Source organism: Pinus tabuliformis, chromosome 5_2 (genome assembly GCF_031772625.1).
Source record: "Pinus tabuliformis cultivar Carrire ecotype Pingquan chromosome 5_2, CPIR1, whole genome shotgun sequence".
NCBI lineage: Eukaryota > Viridiplantae > Streptophyta > Pinopsida > Pinales > Pinaceae > Pinus > Pinus tabuliformis.
In genome coordinates, this window is record NC_142306.1 from 349383304 (window position 1) to 349410524 (window position 27221).

Sequence of the window (27221 nt, forward strand, 5' to 3'; positions counted from 1 at the left end):
CCACCGTGTGGCACTTTGCATCCTGTAATTGTAGGGACACCCGCCGAAGGTTTCTTCTCATTCATCACCGATCCATCGGCTTCCATGATCTTTATCCGACGACGACCATCCACTCCTCTTCGCAGCAGCACATTACCCATCCGGCTCTCTTCCTATTCCTTTGTACGCTCTCCCTTTTAATCTCTGTATCACATTCCTTGTACCCTTGTTGATAATACTATTTTATGCGCACACCTCTTGGCTCTTTGGGATTTATGGTTTGTGGTGACAGAGAAGCCATCGAATTCCCCACTCGTTGCGCTTCTGGACGCTCGTAGAGTTCGCTTAGGTAGCATCTCCCAACTCTTCTGCCGTTGCTTAAGTGCCTCTGCCTTGGATGCGAAGACTGCCGCCTGTTGAAGAGCCCGGAGCCCTCAAAACTTCCGTCCAGACAAAGGAGCAGTCGCAGCGGTATTAAGAGGCAGCGGTATTAAGAGAGCACGTTGGAGCAGTTTTTGAATCATTGTTTGGTATTGTTTTAGTGCCTAATGTAACGAATCTATGGCTATTTTTTTTATAAGCTTCAGTGGTGGTAGTTGCCTGATTTGATGCGATCCCCAGCCAGAGACTCAAGAGACTCAATGTGCTGTAACAGTGAAGACTGTGAAGATTAAAACGCGCAGTATCATTCAAAAGTTTTACATATTGCGCTGCTTTCATAATAGTTTTGCATTGATATATATTGAAGTAATATATATTGAAGTAATATATCCCTTATGCGTTTTGCATTGATATATATATTGAAGTGATATATCCCTTGCGCATTTTTTTCAATTGCATAATATATTGATATATTGAAGTGATATATTAATAGAATGAAGTGATATATTGAAGTGATCCATTGCGCATTTTTCAAAACATAGTAATATTGCAGTGATATAAGAAATGTTGATGCTTCTATCAAACGTTAGAAGAAAATAAAGTGCATAAGGCTGTGGCATAAGGATTTTTTCAGCAGAAGTTTTTTTATCAACAGAAGTTTTTTTTTTAGCAGAGACATTCTTTTACAGAATGCATTCAATCATTTCTATGGTAGGAATAGTTCTCACTAGCAAGGAGAACTATCCTGAATGGTCCCGGATGGTAAAACACGCCCTCATCTACAATGAGTTGTGGAAGGGAGTGTGTGTCGGAGAAGAAGACAAAGACCCTGTGCAGCCTACATCAGATAAAGAACTTTTCATTTGGGAAAACAAGAACATCAAAGCCTATGCATTGATCGCAGCATCTGTAAATGAAGAAGTAAGTCGTCATATTTCATCATATTCCACTGCCTTTGAAGCTTTACAAAAGCTGAAAGAACTCTATGATTCACATTCTGCACTTGAAGTTGTTCAGCTCATGATTAAACTCTTCACTCTTGAACTGAAAAATAATGATCCTCTTGCTCTTGCATCTGAAATAAAGTCTATAATGCATGATATTAAATCCACTAAGGTTGAGCTTGATATCTCTCTTATTGCCTTTCTCAAAGCACTCTATCCTACCTACTCCAATTATCTTGAGTCATTACAAGCAAATGGAAATCTTAAAGATATAGCCTTTGACTCTCTTGTGAAAAAGTTTGCTCAAAGAGAGAAAGCCTTTGGAAAGAAGACAGTCCCTGAATCTTCTGAAGAGACTGTTTGCCTTGCTCATAAAGAAAAGCATCCTGCTCAAGATTCTACAAGAGGAAGAGGTGGACGAAGAGGAAGAGGAAGATACTTCAGAGGCAGGGGGGCAGACATTCTCAAGGAGAAAAGGCAGATCTGCATTGCATTCGCTGCAAACGAAATGGATCACATGATGCTTCTACATGCAAGCTACCATGGGACAAAATTGAGCAGAGAAGAAACCAGCAGAAAGGTAAAACTGATGACACAGACAAAGGTAAAGCACCTGAATCCGCTCACTATATTGAGGCACAATGTAACATTGGAGTAAATGAAGATTTGTTTAATGCTTCACTTGCTTCTTCGAAAAATGATTGGTTGCTTGATTCAGGAGCAACCTGTCATATGACTCATAGGAAAGATTTCTTTGAAGATTTCACTGACAATGTTGATGGAGCAGTATACTTTGCAGATCAGCCAAAAATCAAGCCATCAGGGCTTGGCACAATCAGGCTTAAACTGCCTGGTCTTCCAGACTTTCTTCTGGATCATGTTCTATATCTCCCACAGCTCAAGAGAAACTCGCTGTCCCTGGTCCACATCCGCCAGCAAGGTCACTCCATTCATATGTTTGATGGAAAGCTTGAGGTAAGAAAGGCATCTGACCACTCACTTGTCATGAGGGGTATAGAAGAAGAAAGACTTCTTAAACTGCAAGGAACCTCTGCTCATGCACAACATTTCTCATATATTTCTCATCATGAAGAAGGTACACTTCCGTCAAGTTTATTATGGCATGCTAGATTTGGACATTTAAACTATGATAGTCTCCGCTTGTTGAAGAAAAATGGTGTTGCTGGTTTGCCTACAATTCCTAGAAAACATAAGCAATGTGATGCTTGCATTCTAGGAAAGCATAGCAAACAGTCTTTTCATGATTCACATTCAAGAGCACATAGGAAGCTTGAACTCATTCATTCAGATTTATGTGGTCCAATGCCTGTTCCTTCTGCAAATGGAAATAAATATATCATGACATTTATTGATGATTACACCAGAATGTGTTGGGTTTATTTATTGAAGAACAAATCTGATGCTTTTCAAACATTCAAGAATTTTCATAAGTGGATTGAAAATGATGCACAATCTCATATTGGGTCTATTCGCACTGATAATGGAAAAGAATATACATCAAATGAATTTGAAAACTATCTTCGCCAACATGGGATCAAACATCAAACAACTGTACCTTATAATCCCCAACAGAATGGTGTAGCAGAAAGAATGAATAGAACAATTTTGAATATGGTACGATCCATGCTTTTCTTCAAAAATGTAAAGATAATGTTTTGGGCTGATGCTGTTCTATGTGCTGCATATATAAAGAATAGATGTCCATCTAGTGCTATAAGAAACAAGACTCCTTATGAATTGTGGTATGGACATGTTCCTTCGGTAAAACATCTCAGGATTTTTGGTTCCACCTGTTATGCTTTAATACCAAAGGTACATAGAAACAAACTTGGTGCTAGAAGTCGTAAGTGTATCTTCCTGGGGTATTCAAACACCTCTAAAGCATACCGTCTCTATGATGAAGTAAATAAAAAGTTTGTTGTATCTAGAGATGTCATTTTTCTTGAATCATCCAAATCTGACAGTGTTGTTGAGCGGCAACTTGATCGCTTGGATAGATTCGCAAAAACGAAATCATTTCAAGAATTTGATAATCAGATTCCACATCTTGAAGGGGGGATTCCTATACTAGAATAACATGTGGAATCTTCTTCTGAAGAACAATCTCCCCTGCATGAAACTCCAACAATGGATGATGCTTTAAGTGATGTAATTGATAGAATTGGGAGACTCAATCTTGATTCAGTCCCAACTCAATCAACAGAGCAGCTTGGACCATCTCAGAAAGGTCCCCCAAAGTGGCTGACAAAGACACTTGAAAGTGTTCATCCTGATGAAATTGGAAAAGCAGGAACCAGAAATACAAACCGACAAGATGGAGGTGATGTAGATAACTCTAATTCACCTGTTGATATGGATGTTACTTATGATTGTGAATTGAACTTGTCTACAGATTTTGAACCAACTTCCTTCAAAGAAGCTGCTTCTCATGATAAATGGAAAGAAGCGATGCAGAAGGAGTATGATGCCCTCATAAAGAATGGCACTTGGAAGCTGGTTGATCCTCCATTTGGAACCAAACCAATTGGCTGCAAGTGGGTCTACAAGAACAAGTACAAAGCTGATGGCTCACTTGACAAGCACAAAGCTAGGCTTGTGGCAAAAGGTTTTGCACAGAAGGAAGGGGTCGATTATGAGGAAACTTTTGCCCCCACAGCAAAATGGGCCACCATCCGGACACTCTTTGCACTCGCTGCTCAGAACGGTTGGAAAGTCCATCAAATGGATGTAAAAACTGCATTCTTGAATGGAGATCTAAAAGAGAATGTTTTTATGTCCCAGCCTGAAGGATTTGCTGTGAAAGGACATGAACACAAAGTATGCAAACTTGTGAAGTCCTTGTATGGCCTCAAACAAGCACCACGAGCCTGGTATGAAAAACTAACTGAGCATCTTCTGAAACTCAACTTCAAACATTTTGATCTTGATGATGCAACTTTATTTGTCAAGAAAGTTGGCAAAACAATTGTATATCTTGTGGTATATGTAGATGATCTTTTAATGACAGGGAACAATGAAAGCTATATTGCATCCATAAGAAAGAATTAGGAAAAAGTTTTGAAATGACTGATTTGGGCTATGTTCATTACTATCTTGGCATTGAAGTAACCCAACATCCAAAATCCATATTTCTTTCTCAAAAGAAATACATTGGAGATTTGTTAAACAGATTTGGCATGACAGAGTGCAATCCTCTTTCTACTCCAATGGAACAAAACTTGAAGCTCACATCTATTGAAGGAAAGGAATTTGAGGATGCAACAAAGTATAGACAGCTTGTAGGAAGTCTCATCTACCTCACTACTACCAGACCAGACATTTCATTTGCTGTTGGAATCCTCTCCAGGTTTATGCAAAAGCCTTGTGAGGGACACTGGTCTGCTGCAAAAAGAGTTCTAAGGTACTTGAAGGGAACTCAAGACCTTGGAATCAAGTATACACAGGTGGACGACTTCAGCTTGATTGGATACTCTGATTCAGACTTCGATGGAGACAAAGAAACTGGGGTATCTACTTCAGGATATGCTATGAGTCTTGGATCAGGAGCTGTCTCCTGGAGATCACGCAAACAATCAGTTCCAGCAGATTCCACAACAGAAGCAGAATACATGGCAGCAACTGAAGCAACGAAAGAAATTGTGTGGCTCAGGAAAATTCTTGAAGATTTGCAGGTAAAACAAGTACAATCAACTCCACTCATGATTGATAACACCTCTGCAATAAAGTTGGCCAAGAACCCAAAGTTCCATGATCGTACTAAGCACATCAATACTAAATATCATCTGATCCGACATCATGTTGAGGCCAAAACAATCCATCTCCGTCATTGTTCCACAAATGAGCAAATTGCAGACATCTTCACCAAAGCGCTTGGAAGAGAAAAGCTTGAAAGATTCAGAACGATGCTTGGACTCACCAACATCCCTTCAGATTAAGGGGGGGAATGTTCACACCTTCGACATTAATAACAACCATTTTCAACAATTTTTACCATACAACTCTTTATTGAACCCTAAAATGTGCACCAAGTCATCACAACTCAAGACTTGCTGGTTGGTTGCTTTTTCTTTTACTTTTATATATACAAATTTTCCTTTCATTTTTAAATTTGACCTTCATAATCATTGAAATCTTCTTCTCACATTATTGATATCAATAAATATTAGAGCCTAGTTGCTCCTAGCTATCTATAAGAATTTTTCTCAATAATGGCATATTCATTGGAAACTTTTCTAATTCTTTGAGTACACAAGCTCTAACACTCTGCTTGCTCTCCAAGCCTTACATGTGTCAAAAACTTCCTTGTGATGCTCCCCTACCAAAGATGTTGCACACATCCTTTTCTCCATTAGTATAAAAGACAAACTAGCGACCATCTCTAGCCTACTTAGAAGAAAAATATGTTAAAGTTTGATGTCCAACCTCTATCATATACAAGGATCTCTATACTTCTAATAGTTGCAAGGCCTGTTCACAATGTAGTTGGCACATGAAACCACTTCTTTGCTTCAAGGACTATTCTTGATGCAACTATGACACTTGAGAGAAAATTAAGCTTTATATTTGGATTGATTGGTTGGCTCCTTTCTCTTTGTAAAATGCATACAGAGAATGTTTTGGGCATCTAAGGTTCATGGGTCAAAATTAGATAATGGATCATGATGCTTGGAAGTAATACTTGTTTCCTTATTTCACCTTAGTGGTTATCTCGTCCTTTATTAGTGCATGCACCTTGGGGCTATTTTTTCACTGTCGAGGAGGGGTGCAAATAGGAGGCCTTCATAGAGGTAGCATGTCCACATCCTTCCATACTTAACATTTACCATTTGTCCTTGATCAACTATCCTTTCTTTTGTTGGTTGTTGTCAACTGCTGATACTGCTTCCCTATTTGCCTCATCCTATGAGAAGAAGGGCTTGGAAATTCTTGAAGGTCAATGTAGGTGCAAAATGAAAGAAACTAAAAGCATATGCCAATTGTTAAAATGATAAAAGTGGCAAGGGATGAATGACGATTACATTTGAAATTTGTGTGTCCTTAGTTGGGTTGTATGCATCTAGTTGGTTTGATACCAAACCAACTTAAAATGACCCAAAACCATTGGCTAAATTGATTTTCCCTCAAAACTGGTTGGACCAACCACTTGTTTCGATTTCAATAACAATGATTCATGGTACAATTCAATTTTTGGTTTTATTATAGTTCAGGGGAGACTCCTTTGTTGGTTGGTTTCACTAATTCTGATTGGGCTGGCAACCTAATCATCGAAAGTACACTACAACTTATGTTTTCAGTCATGGTTCTAGACCTATGACTTGTGCTTGTAAGAAACAACAAGCTCTCACTCTTTCTTCCCGAAAGCAGAGTATTGTGCAATGGTTAATTCAATTCAGTTATACTTGTGTCTTCAACAAATCCTTTCAAAGTTTGGGTTCCAATTGCAGTAGCTAACCACACTCTAGCATGACAATTAGAGTGCCATCAAGCTCACCAAATATCTAATTCAACATCACCATAGCAAACGCATTGAGCTACAAATGTGCTTCATCTGAAAGCTCATTCATGATTGTATTCTTGTAGTGCTCTTTCATTGTACAAATGATCAAATTGTAGACATTTTCACAAGTATCTTACAAAAACAAAGTTTTCCAAACTTCAATTTATGTTAGGAGTTCAGGAACTTGTCACCAAGGGAAGATAGACTTTATTGTCTCCTCCTTCGTCCTCCTATGTAACCATTGTAAATCTTTCGATCCTATCCCAAGTTTCTCTCGAGGGGGGATGATAGGATATGTTAAAGTTGGCAACTAGGGATCAATCCCCTCATTTGGCACCTCCTCTTTTGATGGCACTCTTCACCCTTGAAGCACACTTGATCACATCATTCTTCATTTGAAATTTTGGAATTTTGTCCTCCCACAAATGCCTATTTTTCATGTCGGCTCAGGTCTTCCGTATTCACGTCGACGCTCTTGACGAAAAGACATGTCTCTTCACCCACACCAACCACTTTAAATATAGCCTCATGTTCACCTCATTTGGCACATTCACAACATATCATTCTCTCTCCTCATCTGATTGGTTTGTACATCTGAGGCAGTTGTTCTTCCACACATGCAAGTTTCTTGGAGCTGATTTGACCTGCGCTAAGTTAATTTTCTTGAAGAGACCTTGACTAGCATTGACATTTGGACTTTAAGGGACTGTTTGACTGTGATTTGACCAGGGAAGGATCTGTCCTAGCAGGCCGCATTGTTTGGCACAAAAATCGAGGAAGGTGATGTTTCACTGGGTTTGGCCACAAGTTTGGAGGATTATTTTGATCGCAGGGTGACTTCATCATTTGACTAGGTTTGACCACCATTTTGTTGATTGTTTTTGTTGTTGTTTGACCACCAAGGAAGGCCGAGTATCTTTGACTTTGACCGAGCTCAAGAGGAGTTGTTTGACTGTTGTGTTGACCATTAACTGTTGACTTGTTAGGGCACGTTGATTGTCGTTGACTTTTTAGAATTGCAAACTTTCATCAAGTTGATCAGATTTGACTTTGACTTCATCAGTTGGATATTGGTTTGGATTCTTGAAAAAGTCATGTCACATTGACTTTGACTTTCATCATTGTACTCTATTGGATATTCTCTCTCTGCTGAACATTTGATATTTGATAATAAGAAGGATTGATTAAGGGTTTTCCCCCTTTGGGGGTTTTCCCCTGGCTTTAGCCAAATATCTGTGTTCTCTTGTCTTGACTTGTCTTCTGCATTTTATTATTTATGTTCTATCTACAGTTACTGTCAATGTTGATCTAATGGTTAATGTGATTGCTATTGAAATCTAAGTGGAAATTGTCATTGGGCTGATAAAAGGACATTGAAGTAATTGTTACAAGCATAGAACATAACACTGTTATCTAAAATGAACTAAATATTTAGACACTTAGGAGTTAGTTAAGATCAATTTGGTCTCATTTGTCATTTGGGGAAAGTGTGTTTCTTTACTATGTTGTAGTATGCATTTGCAGTTATGTAATTTAATGGTCACAGTATGTTTTATACATAAAGTGATTTGAAAACCCATATTCTCCTCGATACTAATGGCTATATTGATTCGTGGCTTAGCACTTGACTGATCCATTATCTTTATTTAAAAATCATAGATGTCATTTGCAAAAGATCGATAACCAAAAACTCTTATATACAAATTTTCATTTGTCATGTTATATTGCATAAAGTGGATGTGTTGGCTAGGACCATGGATTGTTTCCCTCTTTGACGGTTTTAACCACATAATACACAACTTACAAGTGTATTGATCTTTGATCTAGTTGTGGGAGCAATTGCTTAAGGTGTTCGTCTTGTGTGGAAATACCCTATTTTTCCAAACACTCGAGTAGGATAGAAACCTATTGAGAAAGGAGAATAAAATAAAGTCTTGTCAATTTATTCTCCTTACTACTTTCATTTCTAGATTTGAAGAGTTATGATTTGTTATGCATGAAAAAGGTTCACAGGATCTTTAAAAAGGGATAGAAATATCCCTTTATTTCCCTAACATGTGCACGAGTGTAGCACCTATAGAGGGCCTATAATCTTGTTTCATCTCAACCATATGTAATCTCCATTTGCTCATAATCCTTCGAATGTTATTGCAGCGAGTATTCCTCTCACTAATCATCCAAAGTCGGCCCTCAAAGTGACCTCATTGGCATCATATGCATCCTTGGATAACTACTAATAATCTTTCCCCACCAACACCCTTAAAAAGAAACCTAATAAATCAAATAAAGATCTGTTTTACTAAAGCAAATCTTCAAGCACCCTTGAGCCTCTTCTGTCTAAGGTTTAGTAATCCTAACCCTAAAGAAACCCCCTTTTATCTGAAGAGAGTCGATCTTAAGTAAGAGGATTTGTTGATTTGATAGTAACATCCCCCTTGAGTTACCTTTAGGCTTGCACCAACCTTTGGACTTTGAATCTAGAGTGCAGGATTCAATGGTAACAAGAGACAAGAAGCCGTCACCAATATATCAAGATACATCCCAAAGCTGATCACAAATGAGCAAAATAACACATTGATGTGGCTTGTTACTATGATGGAAGTTGAGCATGTAGTAAAAGAAATGGCACTTGGGAAAGCTCTAGTAAAAGAAATGGCACTTGGGAAAGCATAGTAAAAGAAATGGTCCAGCAGCTTCTCAACGACTTTTTTCATACATTTTGAGATATTACTGAAATAGAGATTTGGGCCAAGGTCAAAGATTCCAAAACCTTTGGAAGCATATTACAATGTCTCAATGCCACTTTCCTCATCCTCATACCTATGGAAAATGAAGCTAACACCCTTGATAGTTTTTGTCTGCTTTCCCTATGCAATATTGCCTACAAAGTCATATTGAAAGTGGCAACCAGCATCTCAAGCCTCTTCTTGAGAAAATCATTTCCAAAGAACAACAAGGAGGCTATGTTGTAGGAAGGCAAATACTAGATGGCATCTTTATAGCTCAATGAGTGATAATCAATCTTGACATGTCCAAAGCTTTTGATAGACTCTATTGGACCTACATTCAACAAATGTTGAAAGCCATGGATTAAGAGATGCCTAGATTCATTGGCTAATGAACATGACCAAATAAAATTTCCAGTCCATTCTCATCCATGACTCTCCCCTTAATCCCTTCTCGACAAGCAAATGAATTCAACAAGGGGGTCTTGTTATCACACTTTCCTGCACCCTACAAAAATAGGTTTGGAAACTAAAGTATGATAAGTGTGAAACAAATAAGATGCGCACCCTATGGTCACTTGATAAGCCCCTTCTCTATTTAGACTCTCAGAAGTCGAGGGAGGATTCCCTAATCAAAAGTAGGATCAACAAACATGTAGGCTTGGATGATCTCAATAAAATTGTCCCCAATAAAAAAAATACCACAATAGTATCTCACATGGCTGAAAAAATCATACTTTGCTTCTCTCATCTTTAACCTGGTGCAAAATAATGCTACAACAAAGTATTTTGTTCCCAAAAATCAAAAGAAAACTAGCTACAACAATTAGCATTTTCTAATTTTTTTTTCAAAAATAAAGTCATCTACACTTGGAACTTTGAAATTCTAGCCCAAAAAAAAACTAACAATAAAACTAAGATCCTTGTTTGATTAAAATTTTGATTTTGTGAGCAGAAATTCAAAAGACATTCAATAAATGTGATATGTTCAAATGAAAGAGAAATTCAAGACAAACATTTAATCTCTATAATGCACAAAATTCAACACAACATTACCACCAAGATAGTAGAGCACCGTAGCTAAGAGAAAAACCTATTTTTATTCATAGCTTTCCAAAAGGCTAGAGTCAGCCATTATAGCCAATTATTGAGGTTTGACAGGTGAAACTTGTCCATGTTCAAATTCAACATACATATTCACATCGACGAGTTTGTGCTCATATCTTAGGACCCATTAGTTTCATTGGTGGGTCCCATCGCATGTGCTAGGTGTTTTCATCATTGGCATTTAACTAGGCGAGTATCTCAATCTGTCGACTTCAACTCATTTCCCAAGGGAGATATCATACAAAGATAGAGAATCGCGAGTAATAGATTATTTGATGGGCATGCCTCTTTCCAGTTCTCAATAGAGGCACTTACCTTCATGATTCCATTCACCCATTGGATAGGCACACTAGCCTACACAACATATTTTCCCAAAGTGTCTTTCAGTTCCAAATCGAGCAAAGATTCTAGTGTTCTAGACATACCTCAGGGGGATCTCTTCCCCTTGAGTTGCCATTTGTTGACCCTAGTTAGTTCCACTATAACTAGGAGTCAACCACTAGTTCACACCATTAGCCTGGATGACCCAGACAAAGAGAGCAGACCAATCGAGTTACCATCATAGTCCGTTGCAGACTAGTGCAACAATTTTTCTTAGTACAAAACTCGAGACATGACATAAGAGATTTTTTTAGTTTGGAGGAGATCGAGCAGTTGCATGGCACACACATTAATATAAGGAGCATCTTCATCACTTCAGGATTCCAGTGATATAGTCGCATGCGACATGCGAGCATTTTCGATTTCAGTTGAGTTTTCATGCATGCATCGTGTTGCATGGTGGTTCTGACACCATATTTGGATTCCTCTCGGAATTCCAAATCCAATGGTGGTCTTGCATGCGACATTCTTAGACTTTCTATTCGTAGCATTTTTCGGTATGGCTAGCATGTGACACACATGGACATGCATGCAACATGCAACAAGTTCTGATAGTTTTGAGACACATGCATGAGTCTGGGATAATGCATACATATTCTGACAACACTAGTGGACTCCCCATGAAATTCCAAGTCCGATGAGTATAATGTTGTATAGATGCATGACAATTCAAGATTGCATGCATGAGTGACACATGGCACCATGCACGGGTGACATGTGGCTCTTTGCAGGGTCGACATATGGCACAATGAGAGGCTTCTACCAAATGGCACCTCATGCATGGGAATTGGATGCATGAAACAAAAGATAAAATAAAAAGGAGAGTACCCACTTTAACTTAACTAAACCCCCACATGAATGGCACCTACTACACCTCACTCCACATGCATGCCACCTAACCCCACTTCACTCAACTCTCTCATGCACTTCACTCGCCTTCTAATTCACAACGGTTTGAGTAGATTCATTTCCATCCATTCCAATCATTGCATACCCAGATGTAGATCCACTAGTAGCAGATCAAGGTCGAGATCCAATGCAAGGTAGAGCAAGGCAAACCGGCTTGCTAAGTATACCTATCAATTCTAAGGCCATGACACCTTGACCTCACTTCACCCCACTTTCAAAGAGGGTGCACTTCACTTGCATTGCCACCTCTCTTCCTTAAGAGGGTGTCTTTCCACCTTGCTACTCTTATCCCCTAGTTCACTCAACTTCCCCATGCCACATCTTATTCACTCTACTCTATATTCACTCCTATTAACTCGATCATCAAGCATGAAAAGGGGGCACCCCCTTTCCCTCCAAAATAAATATAAATAAGAGCGCTCTCTTCCCCATTCATCATCAAAAATTCTTTGGCATTCTCCTATCATTCTATATTCTTCTTGTCTCCACTATTGTACAAAATGAAGATCTCCATTACGAATTTGTAATTGGCTATCGTGGTTGACTCTAGAGTCCAGCCTTTTGAAAACTTATGAATAAAGATTGGTTTGGCTCTCAGCTACTGCTCTCTCCTATCTTGCTGGTAACATTGTGTCGAATTTCGTGCATTGTAGAGATTAAATGTTTGTCCTGAATTTCTCTTTCATTCGAACATATCACAGTTAATATTTGAAAGTATTTTGAATTGCTACTCACAAAATCAAAACTTCAATCAAACTAAAATCTTAGTTTTAGCGTTAGTTTTTTTGGGGTTAGAATTTCTAAGTACCAAGTGTAGATGACTTTATTTTTGCAAATGACAAATGGAAAATCCTAACTGTTGTAACTAGTTTTCTTTTGACTTTTGGGAACAAAATACTTTGTTGTAGCATTATTTCATACCAGGTTAATGGTGAGAGAAGCAAGTACAATCTTTCCAACCATGTGAAATACTACTGTGGTATTTTTTTTATTGGGGACAATTTTATTGAGACCATCCAACCCTACATGCTTGTTGATCCTACTTCTGAATAGGGAATCCTCCCTAGACTTCTAAGAGTCTAAATAGAGAAGGGGCTTATCAAGTGACCATAGGGCGACCCTCTTATTTGTTTTGCACTTATCATACTTTATTTTCCAAACTCATTTTTGCAGGGTGCAGGAAAGCATGATAACAGGTCCCCTCCTATCATTCATCTTCATTGTAATGGCTTAAGACCTAAGGTGTAGCCCTACAAAAGTGAAAGAAAACAGGAAGCTCAATGTTGTTTCTACTCCCCTTCAAAAGAATCTATCTCCCACCTTCAGTTTGTTGATGATATTGTGCTTCCTAGTGTGGCCACCATTTCTAAAGGCAAAGCCTTTAAGCATGTCCTTGATACCTTCCTCTTACCATCATGAGGGAAATTCAACAATTCCAAATCCTACAACATGCTTGTCTTGTTGTCCAAAGAAATATAGGAAAAACTCTTGGCTTTGGCATTGGCTCCCTCCCCTTACTCTATCTAGGAATCCCCTTAATAGAAAATGTTGGAATAAACTTACAGCCTTCTACAAAGCTTCAAAAAAGGCTCCATGGCCGAACTTTCACATATTTCTCACTTGCCAGTAGTATGCTTCTAATAAGTTTGTTCTCAATGCAATCCCAATCTTCACTTTCTCAACCCTTGTGAGATCTATCAAACTGCTTACACACATAATCAACCTTCAAAGAATCTACCTTTGGAGGGGGCTTTATTTGGGAAACAAATGGCCTCTTGCTTGATCAAAAAATATGCTTGAGAAATTGAGCTCAAGAACTTGTTCAACAAAGTAACTTCTTTGATGGATCATTCATTTGGGTCCACACCAAAGCACACTCAGATTTGATTCACCATAAAAACTTCTGGGAGAGTGAAGATGGAAAAAAACACTTCTGGAAAGACTCCTAGCAACAACAGTTCCCCCTAAAATAGAGAACCATGATATCAACTTTTAAACCATGACTTCTTTGTGATTGGTCGGACAAAAGTACATCACTTCTAGCAAGATCTCAACTCAAATACCCATCCTGTGCACAGAGAGTTGTTGAAGTTTCTAAGTCTAACAATTAGAAACCCTCCATGTACTTTCTGATTTATTCCTTCCTACTTGTTCTGATTCATTAACAAGTTATTTACCATGTAAATACTAAAAATAAACGCAAGTACATGCTCAACACATTACAGATCATCAATTGAAGGAAATAGAAACAAGCACACAAATGACACTGTTATTTTTGGACTAATGTCCCCGAAAAAACCCAATGCGGGAAAACCGGTGCAGTTATCTGAGGGTTTGATTTATTAAGCAGTTTCAAAATACAATATGGGTGCCAAATCCAGCTCACCCAACAAAGAAAAATCTCGGTAGTAGTACCTCTCCTTCGGAGACAGATGCTCTGGCTGAAACCCCGGATAAACACTCTGGCAACTCCTCAACTCAATCTGCCCCACGAAAAACCCCAGTGTCAACCTCTAGGGACTGCGGTAGCCTCTTCTGCCCTCTGCGTTAGCTTTCCCGGCAGTTCTGGCAGTTCCGGTTGTTCCCGGCAGTTACGGCTTCTGCCCTCTGCGTCAGCTTTCCCGGCAGTTCTGGCAGTTCCCAACAGTTCCGACTTCTGCCCTCTGCATCAGCTCTCCCGGCAGTTCCGAATTTTTCCCTCTATGTCAGCTTTCTCGGCTGTTTCGGCAGTTCCCGACAGTTCTGGTTGTTACTGGCAGTTCTGGCTTCTACCCTCTGCGTCAGCTTTCCCAGCTGTTCTGGTAGTTCTGGCTTCTACCCTCTGCGTCAGCTTTCCCGGCTGTTCCGGCTGTTCCTGGCAGTTCCGGCTTCTACCCTCCGCGTCAACTTTCCTGGCTGTTGCACTGATCCTCCCGGCACTATCTCTGCCTCTCTGCTTCTGTATTCACTGCCCCTCAGCTGCAACTCCAAATCACTCTCTCAACTTTCTCAGCAAACCCAGCCCCAGAAAGTCGAAATCTTGATCTCTTGGTGTGTTCTCCAAGTGGCCCTCAAGTGACAAATCAACGGCCGAGATTAAGTCCATAATCAACGACTAATATTAGATCTGGTTTGATCCATGACTTTTGGACCATTCTAACACAGTTTTATATTAATTCACAATAATATTTTGATTTCCCTAAGTTTAGACTTAGGGACTCCATTAAAAATATTGATTATTTTAATATCTCCCAAACTGTTTAGAATCTGCTTAAAGCCTTTCTGGGTATTGGAGATCTCATGTGCCTTAGCCTCTCCACCAAATTTCATGGCTAGAGCACATCCGATGCTACCCCAAATCAACAAGAGTGGAACTCCAAAGATTCTTGAATGAATCTATTCATACTCAATCCCAATGTTATCAGAACCGGACCGGTCATCGAACTTGTAGATCCCCCAAACCGAGAATCAGTCGGAACCAAACCAAAACCAATAAAAAACTGGACCAAAAATCCAGTCAACCAAAAACACATAAAATATTCAAATTTTAAAGAAAAACATATATATTCATATGCATCCATATGAATCCAAACCATTTAAATCCAATTAAGCAAAAGTTCAAATTCATATAGCATGTAAGGGTGCACATAACCAAAATAGCCGCGAGGGCAATTCATCTCTAAACCAACAATACATCAAAAAGCAGGCCCTACATGGCCTCAAGCATCCAAAACAATCAAGGTACAACAGATACCTACATATCATTAAAATATTTGCCTATATTGGGATCTTCATCATCAATATCACCCTCTAAGCATTAAAATAAGATAGAAAAAGCTTAGCATGTCAAGTCAAGATTTTGTTTGAGTGATGGATACATTTTTAGTAGGATCATGATAGAAGAGTTCAACAATCAATGCCACTAACATCAAGGTACATAGAGGGGTTGGTGCTCTTGATTAAATGCTAGTTCCATACCCTCATACATGACAAAATCCAATGGAAACATTGGAATCCCCCCATCTTGAAATCCTAAAAAACTATTAAGTCTACTGGATTTTTAGTGGGATCTAAAATTCTACTTTCTCCATATGAAATCCAATGAGTTCGGAACCGCTCCCAAACATCCAAGTCAATTAATGGTAATGTTAAAAATTTAAAGAAATCATTGCTTTAAAAAAAAAAACTACATTCAAAGGGTCCTTGGTAGCATTGTACAAAACCAGCCAGTTCAGTACCAAACCAGCCAAAAATGGTCTGGTTCACCAGTCTGAACCGGTTTTGCCCTCCAACTGGTTGGACCGGTTCTAATAGCATTGCTCAAGCCAAAGATGAACAATGCACACTACTGAAAGCGAGAAGCATACAATAGCAATCAGGACAGGATACCCTAAGATGAGGCTACAGAGGCAGCAGCAGCTACACTGTGCAAGAAGCTTACAGGATCATGTCCAAAACTCCACAATCCATTGAACCCCCCATGCTATTGCAACAAATTTGGCAAGGCGTGCTAAAAAGGTCGATTAAGCTGCCAGTATTCCTGTATTTTTTCAGTTTTACAAACCTATCTACTGGTTAGGACTGCTGCTACTCTGTTTCTTTTTTATGATTATCTGGCTATTGTTCTATTCTCATAAGGCAGTATGTAGGACCCTCTCTCTAGACTATCTATTCTCATAAAGCTATATGTAGGAACCTCTCTATAGACTATGAGCTCCTGTTTCATGCAGTAGAAGGCTGAAGCTAACACTTTAATGCCTTACTCCACCCAGGCATTTTGTAATTTTCTGTACTTTATACCTTTAAAAATATATATAATAAATTAAAATCTTCTTATTCATCCCAGAAAAAAAATTTAAATAATTGAAAATTCTCAGTTAGAACCATCTTTTTCTGCAATACATAACAGTACTATTACTTGCTTCCATGTCTAATAGTACTCTTGATAAAATATGGTATGTTTACAATGCCACACCTACCAAGCATCTTGGATGTTATAGTGTTCTTGGTTATTATGAGCTCCAATATGTAAAACAACAAATGCTTAATTTTTTTCACAAAAAGGATTTTAAAGAAGATACAAGTATAAACAAATATATCACTATTAGCCCAAAACAGCTAAGCTGTAATTCAATCAGTGAAACCATCGACCCAAGGCATGTTACCAATGGGGAGACCATAAATCACAAGTTCATATCTGGTCAAGTCCCTTGGTGTTAGTAGTTACCAACCACAATTTTTTTTGGAGGTTTGGCCACCCTCCATCCAGATATTCTGGGGAAGACAGGAGGATCCCACAGGGTTTTCCATATTTATTATATATATAGATAGATAGATAGATAGATAGATATGCAACATGCTCAAGCAACTAAACATATAAACTTGAAAAGGATTTGAAAGACCCTAACACAAATTGCATACACCCTAGAAATCCCTTTGGATTGTTATCGAAGCAATCTGACTCGATCTAAATGGAAGGACCAAAAGCTTACAAAGAATAAAAAATCAGTGGGTTCTACAATCAAAATGTAATTTGAAATGAACAGAAACATAAAAAAGCACGAAGATGGGTAATGTATTATATTCCATTATAAAGTTTCATATTAATATTCAAGTTGCACACAACGTTCATTTCTCTCAAATTATTTACCCTAGCTATATTATAGGAGGGGTACCTGTCTGTTGGACGAAGTTTCAGGCCCTTGTGCTTCTTGTACAGGGAAACCTTCTGCTCTCTTCAATAATGAGAAACTTTTATTCTGATTAGCAAGGTACTCATCAACTTTCTGCACTCCAAGCACAAAGTACTGTTAATGCCAAAATTTGGCCCTCTTATAAAATCAACATCTGAAAAAGAGTCTTGCTGAGAAACTAAATGTCAGGTACCTACAATATTGTAAAGCCATGTCTAAAATGGGCAAAGTAAAAAATGTAACTGAAAAGAAGGTATAATGAAGGTAGTTACTGCATAATTTAACTGAGAAATGTCATTTAAGAGAAATTATTATGTTGAGACGAGTGTTGGTGCTAGGATCAAGCAAAAAATGTCCTTTTTCCTCTTCATCCCAGGGAGAAGTTATAGGAAGCATTCAAAGAAGAGATAGCTTCTGAGATCGAAGTCCAGGGCACCTCTAAGGCATTCTTTCCATTTTCATCCTTGCAAATATTTGATCTTCAGATTGTAGAGTTCACAACTCAGCTATTCTTACCGCCTGTGTTTAAATAATCCATGTGCATTGTTATTTCGTTTTGTTTCTCCAAAATTTGTTTAAATGATAATGACTCTTGGTTTAGCATTTATTTTTTCACATTGTAAGGGTTCACTTTGTACAAAAGTTTTACACAAATAGGTTTGTGGTGTTAAGTCTGTTTCTTGGGATTTGAAGGCAAGATTCAGGCACAAAATAATATTTAGTGTAACAAGTGAAAGATCTTTCTGTTAGTTAAATTATATTTTGAGCTGAGGTGAGGCACATCAATTTCTTTTCAAATTTATTTTTTTCAGAACACCATGAACTGAAAAAACACTTCATAAATATAACTATTCTAAACAACTGAAGATCAATGATAAGATAATATTACAAAGCAATGTGAATAGATGAATAATACATGGTTGGGAACCTGTGTGAAGTACTGCTGCCAATGAGCCTCTTGTACATATGTATAGACTTTGAACTATTACTCTCCCTGCCTCCGAGCTCCTTAGTTTACTCATATGCCAAGTAAGCCCTATAGAAAAAACTTATCCTACATATTTCCACCTCCTAACTTCAGATTTTCCTGCATTAATTTTGCTGATACATATTTTTCTTAGAGGTTTTCAGCCACATTTGGATGCAAGAAGTTTTTGGTCCATTTGTTGTCCATAAGGAAATCAAGCCTTAGTTCATTCCATCATCATGAGACAAGTTCATTACTTAGAGAGATACACAGTTGACACTTACAAATACAGACATGTGGTTCTTCCTCCTGATGTTTCCAAAATTCTCCCCAAGAACCAAACTGTATCTGAGAGTGAATGGCACACTATTGGAAAACAGCAATCTTGCAGAAAGGTGTATTATGATATACATCACCGTAGGCCACAAGTTCTTAAAGCGGTTTTAGGTCCATTTGTTGTCTATCACAGTTTTAAAGACTTAATTCATCCCATCAAGATGATGTGAATCCGTTGGAGAAATACACTGATGAAATTTTTTAAGTACTTGTTGATGAAAGTGGAGGGTGCTTTCAGTCAAATTCAGATCCACTATCAGATCCAAGAATCAGTGATGAAGGCTGTGTAATGACAGAAAAACCAGCTATGATGAACAGGAAAGAAGTTCATGAAGAAGGCCAATGTTCAATAACCAGTATACAGCAAGAATTTGGTGACATAAGTGTTGAAAATGACACAAATCATAAATATAGCAATGCTGGTTTGAGGCGTTTGACAGGCCAAGAAGAGAAGAAAGGCACAGGTGTTTCTATAAAATTGTAGACATATGATTGGATGAGCTTCCCCAACCCAGAGACGCATGGCCGACTAGCCAGCAAAGAAGAAAGGTAGGCTGCATGCATTATGTCTGTCTGCTGTAATTTATAAAGGACCTTAAAAGGGTGAAGTTAGAACAGCTTCAGCAATTAAGGAGAAAGATGCTTTAACAAAAATGCAAAATCATAACTTTGTTTGGCGAGCTGACAAGGTGTGGAAGAATGTGCTTCAGTGAACCTTCAAACTCCATCATGTGACCAAAATCACACACTTACCACACATGCAAATATAAGGGGTAACAATTAGACTATCCTTGCATGTGCATGTGCTTTTTATCTTTATACTTTTCTATTATCTTAACACTCGTAACTCTACAAAAATAGACCTTGAATACTATAGTAGACCTTTGATTGAAAAAGAGGTTTAGTTAACCCAGTGGGCTAACTCGAGTGCTCAAGTACTTTGAGTTTCAGGCAAGAGGTATAAAGGTTGATTCTCTAGGTCAGATGCCTCTGTTGGCATGCCTCACTCAATGTCCCTCCCAGGCCACGCGTTGTAATAATTGCTCAGGTTTAAATGTAATGTCCCACTTAATTGAGCATGGAGATACCTTCCTACTAGCCTAACTGTCTCCTTTAGGCTAGCAAACAGGGAAAATCACTAAGGAGACAAAGGAGACAAAGGACTATTGCCCAACTTACTTTATGATATTATTATTAAATAAAAGGAGGGGCAAAATATTATTAAATAAAAAGGGGCAAAAGTCACTTGGAAGAAATTGTTGAGAAATGATTAGGGCAGCAATTAGGGTTGATTTCTCTTTTACTTGATAATTGGTTGCGATTATGAGTTGGCTTCTTATTATTTTTATTATGTTCTGATCATCAAACAATTACCAAAAAACATAAACTATGAAGATCACCAATAGACAATGAACACAAAAGATAGGCTCCAAGCCAGGGCAAAACCCCTCCAAGGGGAAAACCTATAAAATCTTCTCTTCTTATAGAATAGATCAAAGTGAGAATTCCAAGACCCAAACACCAAGACAAAGTCCTTCCACAAGCCCCAAGTCAGCCCTCTTTCCAACCTTCTCTAACCAAGTCAAATTCAATAAAGTCAATGTTGGTCAATGGTCAACAAATCTAGTTAAACTGTGATTTTCAGACCTGCAACTCTTCCTGAGATTCTACCAGACCTGTACCTTCGCACATGTGGCAGAAACTAGGGCAGAATTCACATGTGACAGAAAATTCTCTCAGACTCTCTCTCTCTCTCCTTTGACTTCTCTTTCTCTTGACTTTTTTGCTCCTTTTCTTTCTCTTTTGCACAGAAATCAAAGTGTGTGATGATGCTCCAAATGAGGTCGAATTGCACTGTATTTATACCCTTCCAAGAGGTCGAATAGGTGTCTTTCTAGGTCGACTTGTTCAGTAGGGCTGACTGGGTTTGTGGAGGACAATTTGACTATTTTGACTCAAATAAAAATTCTTTTACATCTTTTTCAAGGAATACAAATAGGACTTTGACTCAAGTAGATTCATTTGACTCATGACACTTTGTTTTGACTTGACAAACCCTAGAAGCATGAAGAATATGCTTGACCTAAATAATAATTTGACTTTGAAACCCATGCCAAAAGTTGAAAGAGTATATTCGAGACAAAGATTTCCCCAAACTGCTAACACAGATAATACAAAATATGTTCCAACACAGCTACATGAAGGAGGAAAAACTAATTTGGAAATGCAAAGAATGAAAGAAGTGCAAACATTGTGGCGAAAAATGGAATTTTAAACATAAACGTGTTAAGGGAAAGAGAGACCAAGAACCTGTATACATGTGAAGCAACCAATGATTCAGATAGTGAAAGTCAAACATAGAAGAAGTTGAAAATTCTCCACAATTTTCTCCAGAATCAAATAGCAAGAATATTCTGCAAGTGTCATTATCAGCCACGACAAGTATATCTCAACCCCAAACATTAAAGTTCAAAGGACATCAAAAAGAGCAATGTAATGGTTCTGATAGATACTGGCAGCACTCACAACTTTTTGGACTCAAATATGGAAAAAGGGCTCAACATTTTCGCATATCCCATCCCAATATGAAAGTGATGGTAGCCGACAGAATGAAAATTGAAAAAGTAGGGAAACGCCATAAAGTCAAATTACATATTCAAGACTACAATCTAGAAACTTCGTTCTATATTGTACCATTAGGAGGAATGGATGTGGTCCTAGGTATCCAATGGCTACAAAACCTAAGCACTTGCTCTGCCAAACATCAAAAGCAATTTATAAAGTTTGGGTGGGAGGGGCACAAATACAAGTTATATGGGTTCCAACCCCCTCAGAATCAAATTGTATCGTCATACCAGATGAAGAAGTTGATCCGGAAGGGAGCACTAGCATATGTAGTCCAATGTCATCAAATGGAGATGTTGGCACCAAGATTGGGTAGCAAAGAAACACCTGAAGTTCAAAAATTGATTCAAAAACACAAAAGGGTGTTCCAAGATCTTCCTATGAAGATGCCTCCTGAAAGAGAAATTGAGCACATAATCGAAGTCAAATCAAGGTCAAACCCTGTCAATATCAAGCCATATAGATATCCACATCATCAAAAAACTAAAATCGAAAGATTGGTCCAAGATCTTTTGAAATGTGGAATCATCTCAAAGAGTAGAAGCCCTTATGTTGCTCCAGTGGTTCTAGTCCGAAAGAAGGATGGATCCTTTAGATTATGTGTAAACAAGGTAATGATTAAAAATAAGTTTTTGATTCCCTTTATAGAAGAAATGCTAGATGAACTTCAGGGAGCCCAGTACTTTTCAAAACTAGGCTTGAGATCAAGATACTACCAAATCAAATAATGCTAGAGGGCATAGCGAAGACTGCTTTTCGAACACATGAGGGTCATTATGAATTTAAGGCGATGTTGCGAACATCGGCATCGGGATAAAATCGGCAAAGGTCCAGAAAACCAAAAAATCGTAAAAATTGGGAAAATATCAATAAACATCGACTAGGCCAAAAATCATGTTTTCGAGAAAAAATCGAGATGTTGTCGAGATGTTCGCAACATTGATTTAAGGTAATGCCCTTTGGATTAACTAATGCTCCAGCAACTTTCCAAGCAACCATGAATGAGGTATTTTGTCCCTATCTAAGGAAGTTTGTGTTAGTGTTCTTTGACGATATTCTAATCTATAGTAAAACATGGAAGAAGCATCTACATCACCTGGAGCAAGTTCACACTATATTAGAAGAACATCAGTTCTATGCAAAGATGTCCAAGTGTAACTTTGGAAAAGAAGAGGTAGAGTATCTCAAACACATAATATCCAAGGAAGGATTAAAAGTAGATCCTAATAAGATCAAAGCGATAAAAGAATGGCCCAAACCGATCAGCATCTCCAAATTAAGAGGATTCCTAGGGTTCACTGGGTACTATCAAAGGTTTATTAAAAACTATGCCCATGTAACCGCACCTCTAACGAACCTTCTAAAGAAGAACTCATTTCGATGGGATGATGAAGCAAAAAAGTGTTTTGAAGACTTGAAGGAAATTATGTCTAATGCCCCTGTATTGGCAACTCCAAATTTTCAAAGTTGTTTGTAATTGAATGTGACACTTTAGGTTTTGGCATAGGAGCAGTATTAATGCGGGATGATCACCCAATCGTGTTTGAAAGCAAGAATCTCAACAAGCGATAACATCTCATGTCTACATACAAGTTTACAACAAGGAATCGCTCGTCATTATGCACACATTAGCCAAGTGGAGACAATATATTTTGGGAAGTAAATTATTAACATGAACAAACCATAATAGTCTTCAGCACCTCCTCCAGCAAAAAAACGCTCTCTACAAAACAACAAAAATGGATCGAAAAAATTGTTGCCTTCAACATGGATATATTACATAAGAAGGGGAAAGACAATGTAGTAGCAGATGCTTTGTCTAGGAAGGACGAAGAATCATCATTACTTGAAATTTCAACTCTTGTCCAAATGGCCTAATTAAATTTGAAGTGAGTATGCATAAGATCCAGAAACAAGTGCTATAATCAATAACCCTCAGAATTCAAAATTTGAATGAAAAATTGATATTCTGTGGTACAAGAGAAGAATTTACCTAAGTCCAAATTCCAAATTTAAAGCCAAATTTCTCGAAGAGTTCCATGATTCACTGTCAATCGGACATGTAGGTTTCTTTAAAACCTACTATAATGCACGCCAATCATTTTTATGGAAAGGAATGAATAATGATATTGAAAAATATGTAGCTGAATGCGATAAATGCCAGAGAAATAAAAATGAAAACATTATGACCCCTGGACTGCGCCATTCCTTAAAAAATCCAAATCAAAAGTGGGAGGAAATACCAAAGGAATTTATCGAAAGATTACCTGTGTCTGATGGCAAGGACAAAAATTCTCGTAGTAGTCAACAAACTCACCAACTATGCACCCTTCATAGGAATGAGGAAATCAGACTCAGCAAAACAAATCGCCAAGATATTTTGCATGAATGTCTATAAATTACATGGGTTTCCAAAGGTCATTGTTAGCGATAGAGACGCCAAATTCAAAGGTAATTTCTGGAAGGAATATTTTAAACATATAGGAACCTACCTCAACATGAGTTCAGCATACCATCTTGTTAATTTTAGGCAACAATGGTATGTTCTACGCTTTAGAGCAATTTTACTTCAATTTCTTTATGAGCCCAATATCAATTTCAGTTTAGCAATCACATCAACATGATAGTAAAATGCAGATAGAACATAAACATAAACAATAGAAGACAAGCCAAGACAAGAGGACACAAGATGTGGCATCAGACAAGGATAAACCCCAATGTGGGGAAACCCTTGATCAAATCTTCTATTAGTCTTCAATAGTTCAGCAGAGAGAGATTTACAATTTACAAATTCTGATAATTTATGGCAGCAGCAAAAGACTCAAAGAGCCCTAACCAGAAAAGTCAACGCTGGTCAATAGGACATATTTGACCCTCAAATATCCAGTCAACTTCAGTCAACTTCGGCCTCCAAACAACAAGATGAAACAACCCTCAAAATAGTCAAAATCAGCCTAGTCAAAGTTTGGTCAAACAATCAACCTACGATCAGCCCTAACCACAGTCAACATTGGTCAAATAACCTCGAATTTCGTGCCCAAAACTGCGACCTGCCCAAACAAAAATTCCTCACACCAAACCGCAATCAAAGATGGTCAACGCAGTCAAAACAGCCTCCTGCAAATTCAATCAATGCTGGTCAACAGCTGGAACAAAAAAAAACCCTCCTTCCTATGATGCAGGAAACGTTGGTAAAGGGGGCGTTTCAGAGGGGGAAACGAAACGAAACGCGTTTCCCCGTACCGTACGGCCTGGAAACGCGTTTCCGGCCGTACGGCCACGTTTCCCGAAACGGAAACATGGCCGTACGGGCCCCGTTTCCCCCAAAAAAATACTTGTTTTTTAATTTATTTTTTTAATTGGTTTTTAAATTTTTTTAGGGTTTCTAGGTTATTCTAGAAACCTAAACTAAAGTTATAAAAGAGCAGCTTCTATCATTCTCTCATCACACTATTCAGCAAGTCATTTCTCTTGGAGATTGGCAGTTGTTTCAGCTAGGGTGTTTGAGCAGTGAGCAAAGTAGATTTCAGCAGCAGGAGAAAGAGATTTCAGCAGCAAGAGAAAGAGATTTCAGCTGGAGATTTCAGTAGCAGCAGATTTGGGTCAGCTACAGCTATATTTCTCTTCTCTTTTCTGCCATATCAGGGTAGTTTCAGCCACAGATAATTAATTTGGGTAAGCCACATTCATTTTTTTAGTTTTTTCTTACTATTTCTTCAATTTTTCTAGGGTTTAGGCAGCCAAAAATATGAAAAACGTTTTTTATTGATAGATCTGTTTTTAAATTTATTTTGCAGCAGATTTGGCTCAGCTACAGCCATATTTCTCCTCTTTTCTGGCATTTTAGGGTAGATTCAGCCACAGAAAATTAATTTGGGTAAGCCATATTCATTTCTTAGTTTTTTTCTTACTATTTCTTTAATTTTTCTAGGGTTTATATAGCCAAAAATATGAAAAACGTTTTTATTATTTACAGATTTGTTTTTGCAGCAATGGCTTCCAGCCAATCTGCAGCAGCAACTTCAAGCCCTAGGCCAACCCAAGGGCTGAATATTATCCTCTTTGGAGGCATGTGACGAAGCTTCAAAGATGTGGAGGTGGTGGCTCATGGGAATGGCGATGCAATCTTTGCAATAATACGTACAAGGGCTCCTACCCAAGAGTGAAGGCGCATCTATTGCATGGAGGAGGACAGGGGATTGCAGGTTGCACAAAAACATCAGATCCGTTGGTAAGGAGGGCATATCAAAGAGAGCAAGATGAGGCGGATGGTACTAAGAGAAGGCATGATGACCTTACTCAAGCTCCATCTAACATTGAGCCAAGGATTGTAGTTGAAGCAAGAAAGAGGAGATCTGGTCACACTCAAGAACATGAACAACCAGCACCCAAAAATACCAGAGGCCCAGCATCCCATTCAGTTCAGGATAGCAGAATTGCTAGATTGGTGAATGTGCAAGCAAGAGAAGAAGCTGATTCCAGAGTGGCCAGGTGCATTTATGCATGTGGTATCCCATTCAATGTTGTTCGCTCTCCTTACTGGCAAGATATGATAAGGGCAGTTAACAAGGCTCCTCAAGGGTACAAGGGGCCCAACTATGAGAAAGTCAGAACCCAGCTTCTCAAAAATGAGAAGGAACTTGTGGAGGATGTTTTTAGCTCCAATTCGTTCTTCCTGGACTAGCTCTGGGGTTACCATAGTCTCAGATGGTTGGACAGATATTAGGCGCAGACCATTGATAATATCATTGCCACTTCCCCAAAGGAGCAATGTTTATCAAGGCAAAAGACTGCTCAGAGGAGAGGTGAAAGATGCACAGTTCATTGCTGATATTATTATAAAAGCTATTGAACAAATAGGGGCTAACAAGGTGGTGCAAGTTATCACGGATAATGCACCAGTTTGCAAAGCTGCAGGTTTAATCATTGAGGGGAGGTATGACCACATCTTTTGGACACCATGCATTGTCCATAATCTGAATCTGATCTTAGAGGAGATCGACAACAAAGTTTCCTGGATAAAGGAAGTCACAGGGGAAGCAAGGGAGATTATCAAATTCATCACCAACCACCACCAGTCTCAGGCCATATTTGAGAGTACTCCAAATTGGAGTTGTTAAAAGTTGCTGAGACAAGATATGCCTCAAACTTCGTGATGTTGCGCCGCCTTGTTGAGGTTAAGCATGCATTAGTTTCTATGGTGGTGAGTCAACTTTGGATTGAGTGGAGACAAGCAGATTCAGAGCGGGGATCTATGGTGCGTAGATTGTGCCTTGATGAGGATTGGTGGAGCAAGGTAGATTTCTTGCTAAAGTTCACAACCCCTGCATTTGAGCTTCTCCGGAGTGCTAACACTGACCAACCTTTCTTGGGAGAGGTATATGATGGCATGGATTCCATGGTTGAGAAAACTATGGAAATCATTTCGCAGGAGTCTCCACAACTTTTGTTTGTTGATGATCATTTTGCTGGTTTGATCAAGAAATCATTGTTGACAGGTGGAACAATTTCAATACACCATTGCACATTTTAGCACATGCTTTGAACCCCAAATTTATGATGAGGAGCTTATTGCTAAAAGCAATGGGAAGAGGAAGGCAACCCCATAAGGATAGAGAGGTGGCTATTGGTGAAAAAAAGCACTTATGAGAATGTTTCCTTCTCATCTACATTGGG

General features: G+C 38.5%; 1 protein-coding gene across 1 annotated transcript in view; it reads right to left on the bottom strand.

The window, feature by feature from the left end:
- Nucleotides 1–27221, bottom strand: part of LOC149158919 (uncharacterized) — a 95529-nt gene that overhangs the window by 64244 nt on the left and 4064 nt on the right. The window contains exon 2 of the mRNA XM_089434131.1: nucleotides 17600–17710. Coding sequence (XP_089290257.1) covers nucleotides 17600–17710 — 111 coding nt within the window. The remainder of the gene's footprint in view (nucleotides 1–17599; nucleotides 17711–27221) is intronic.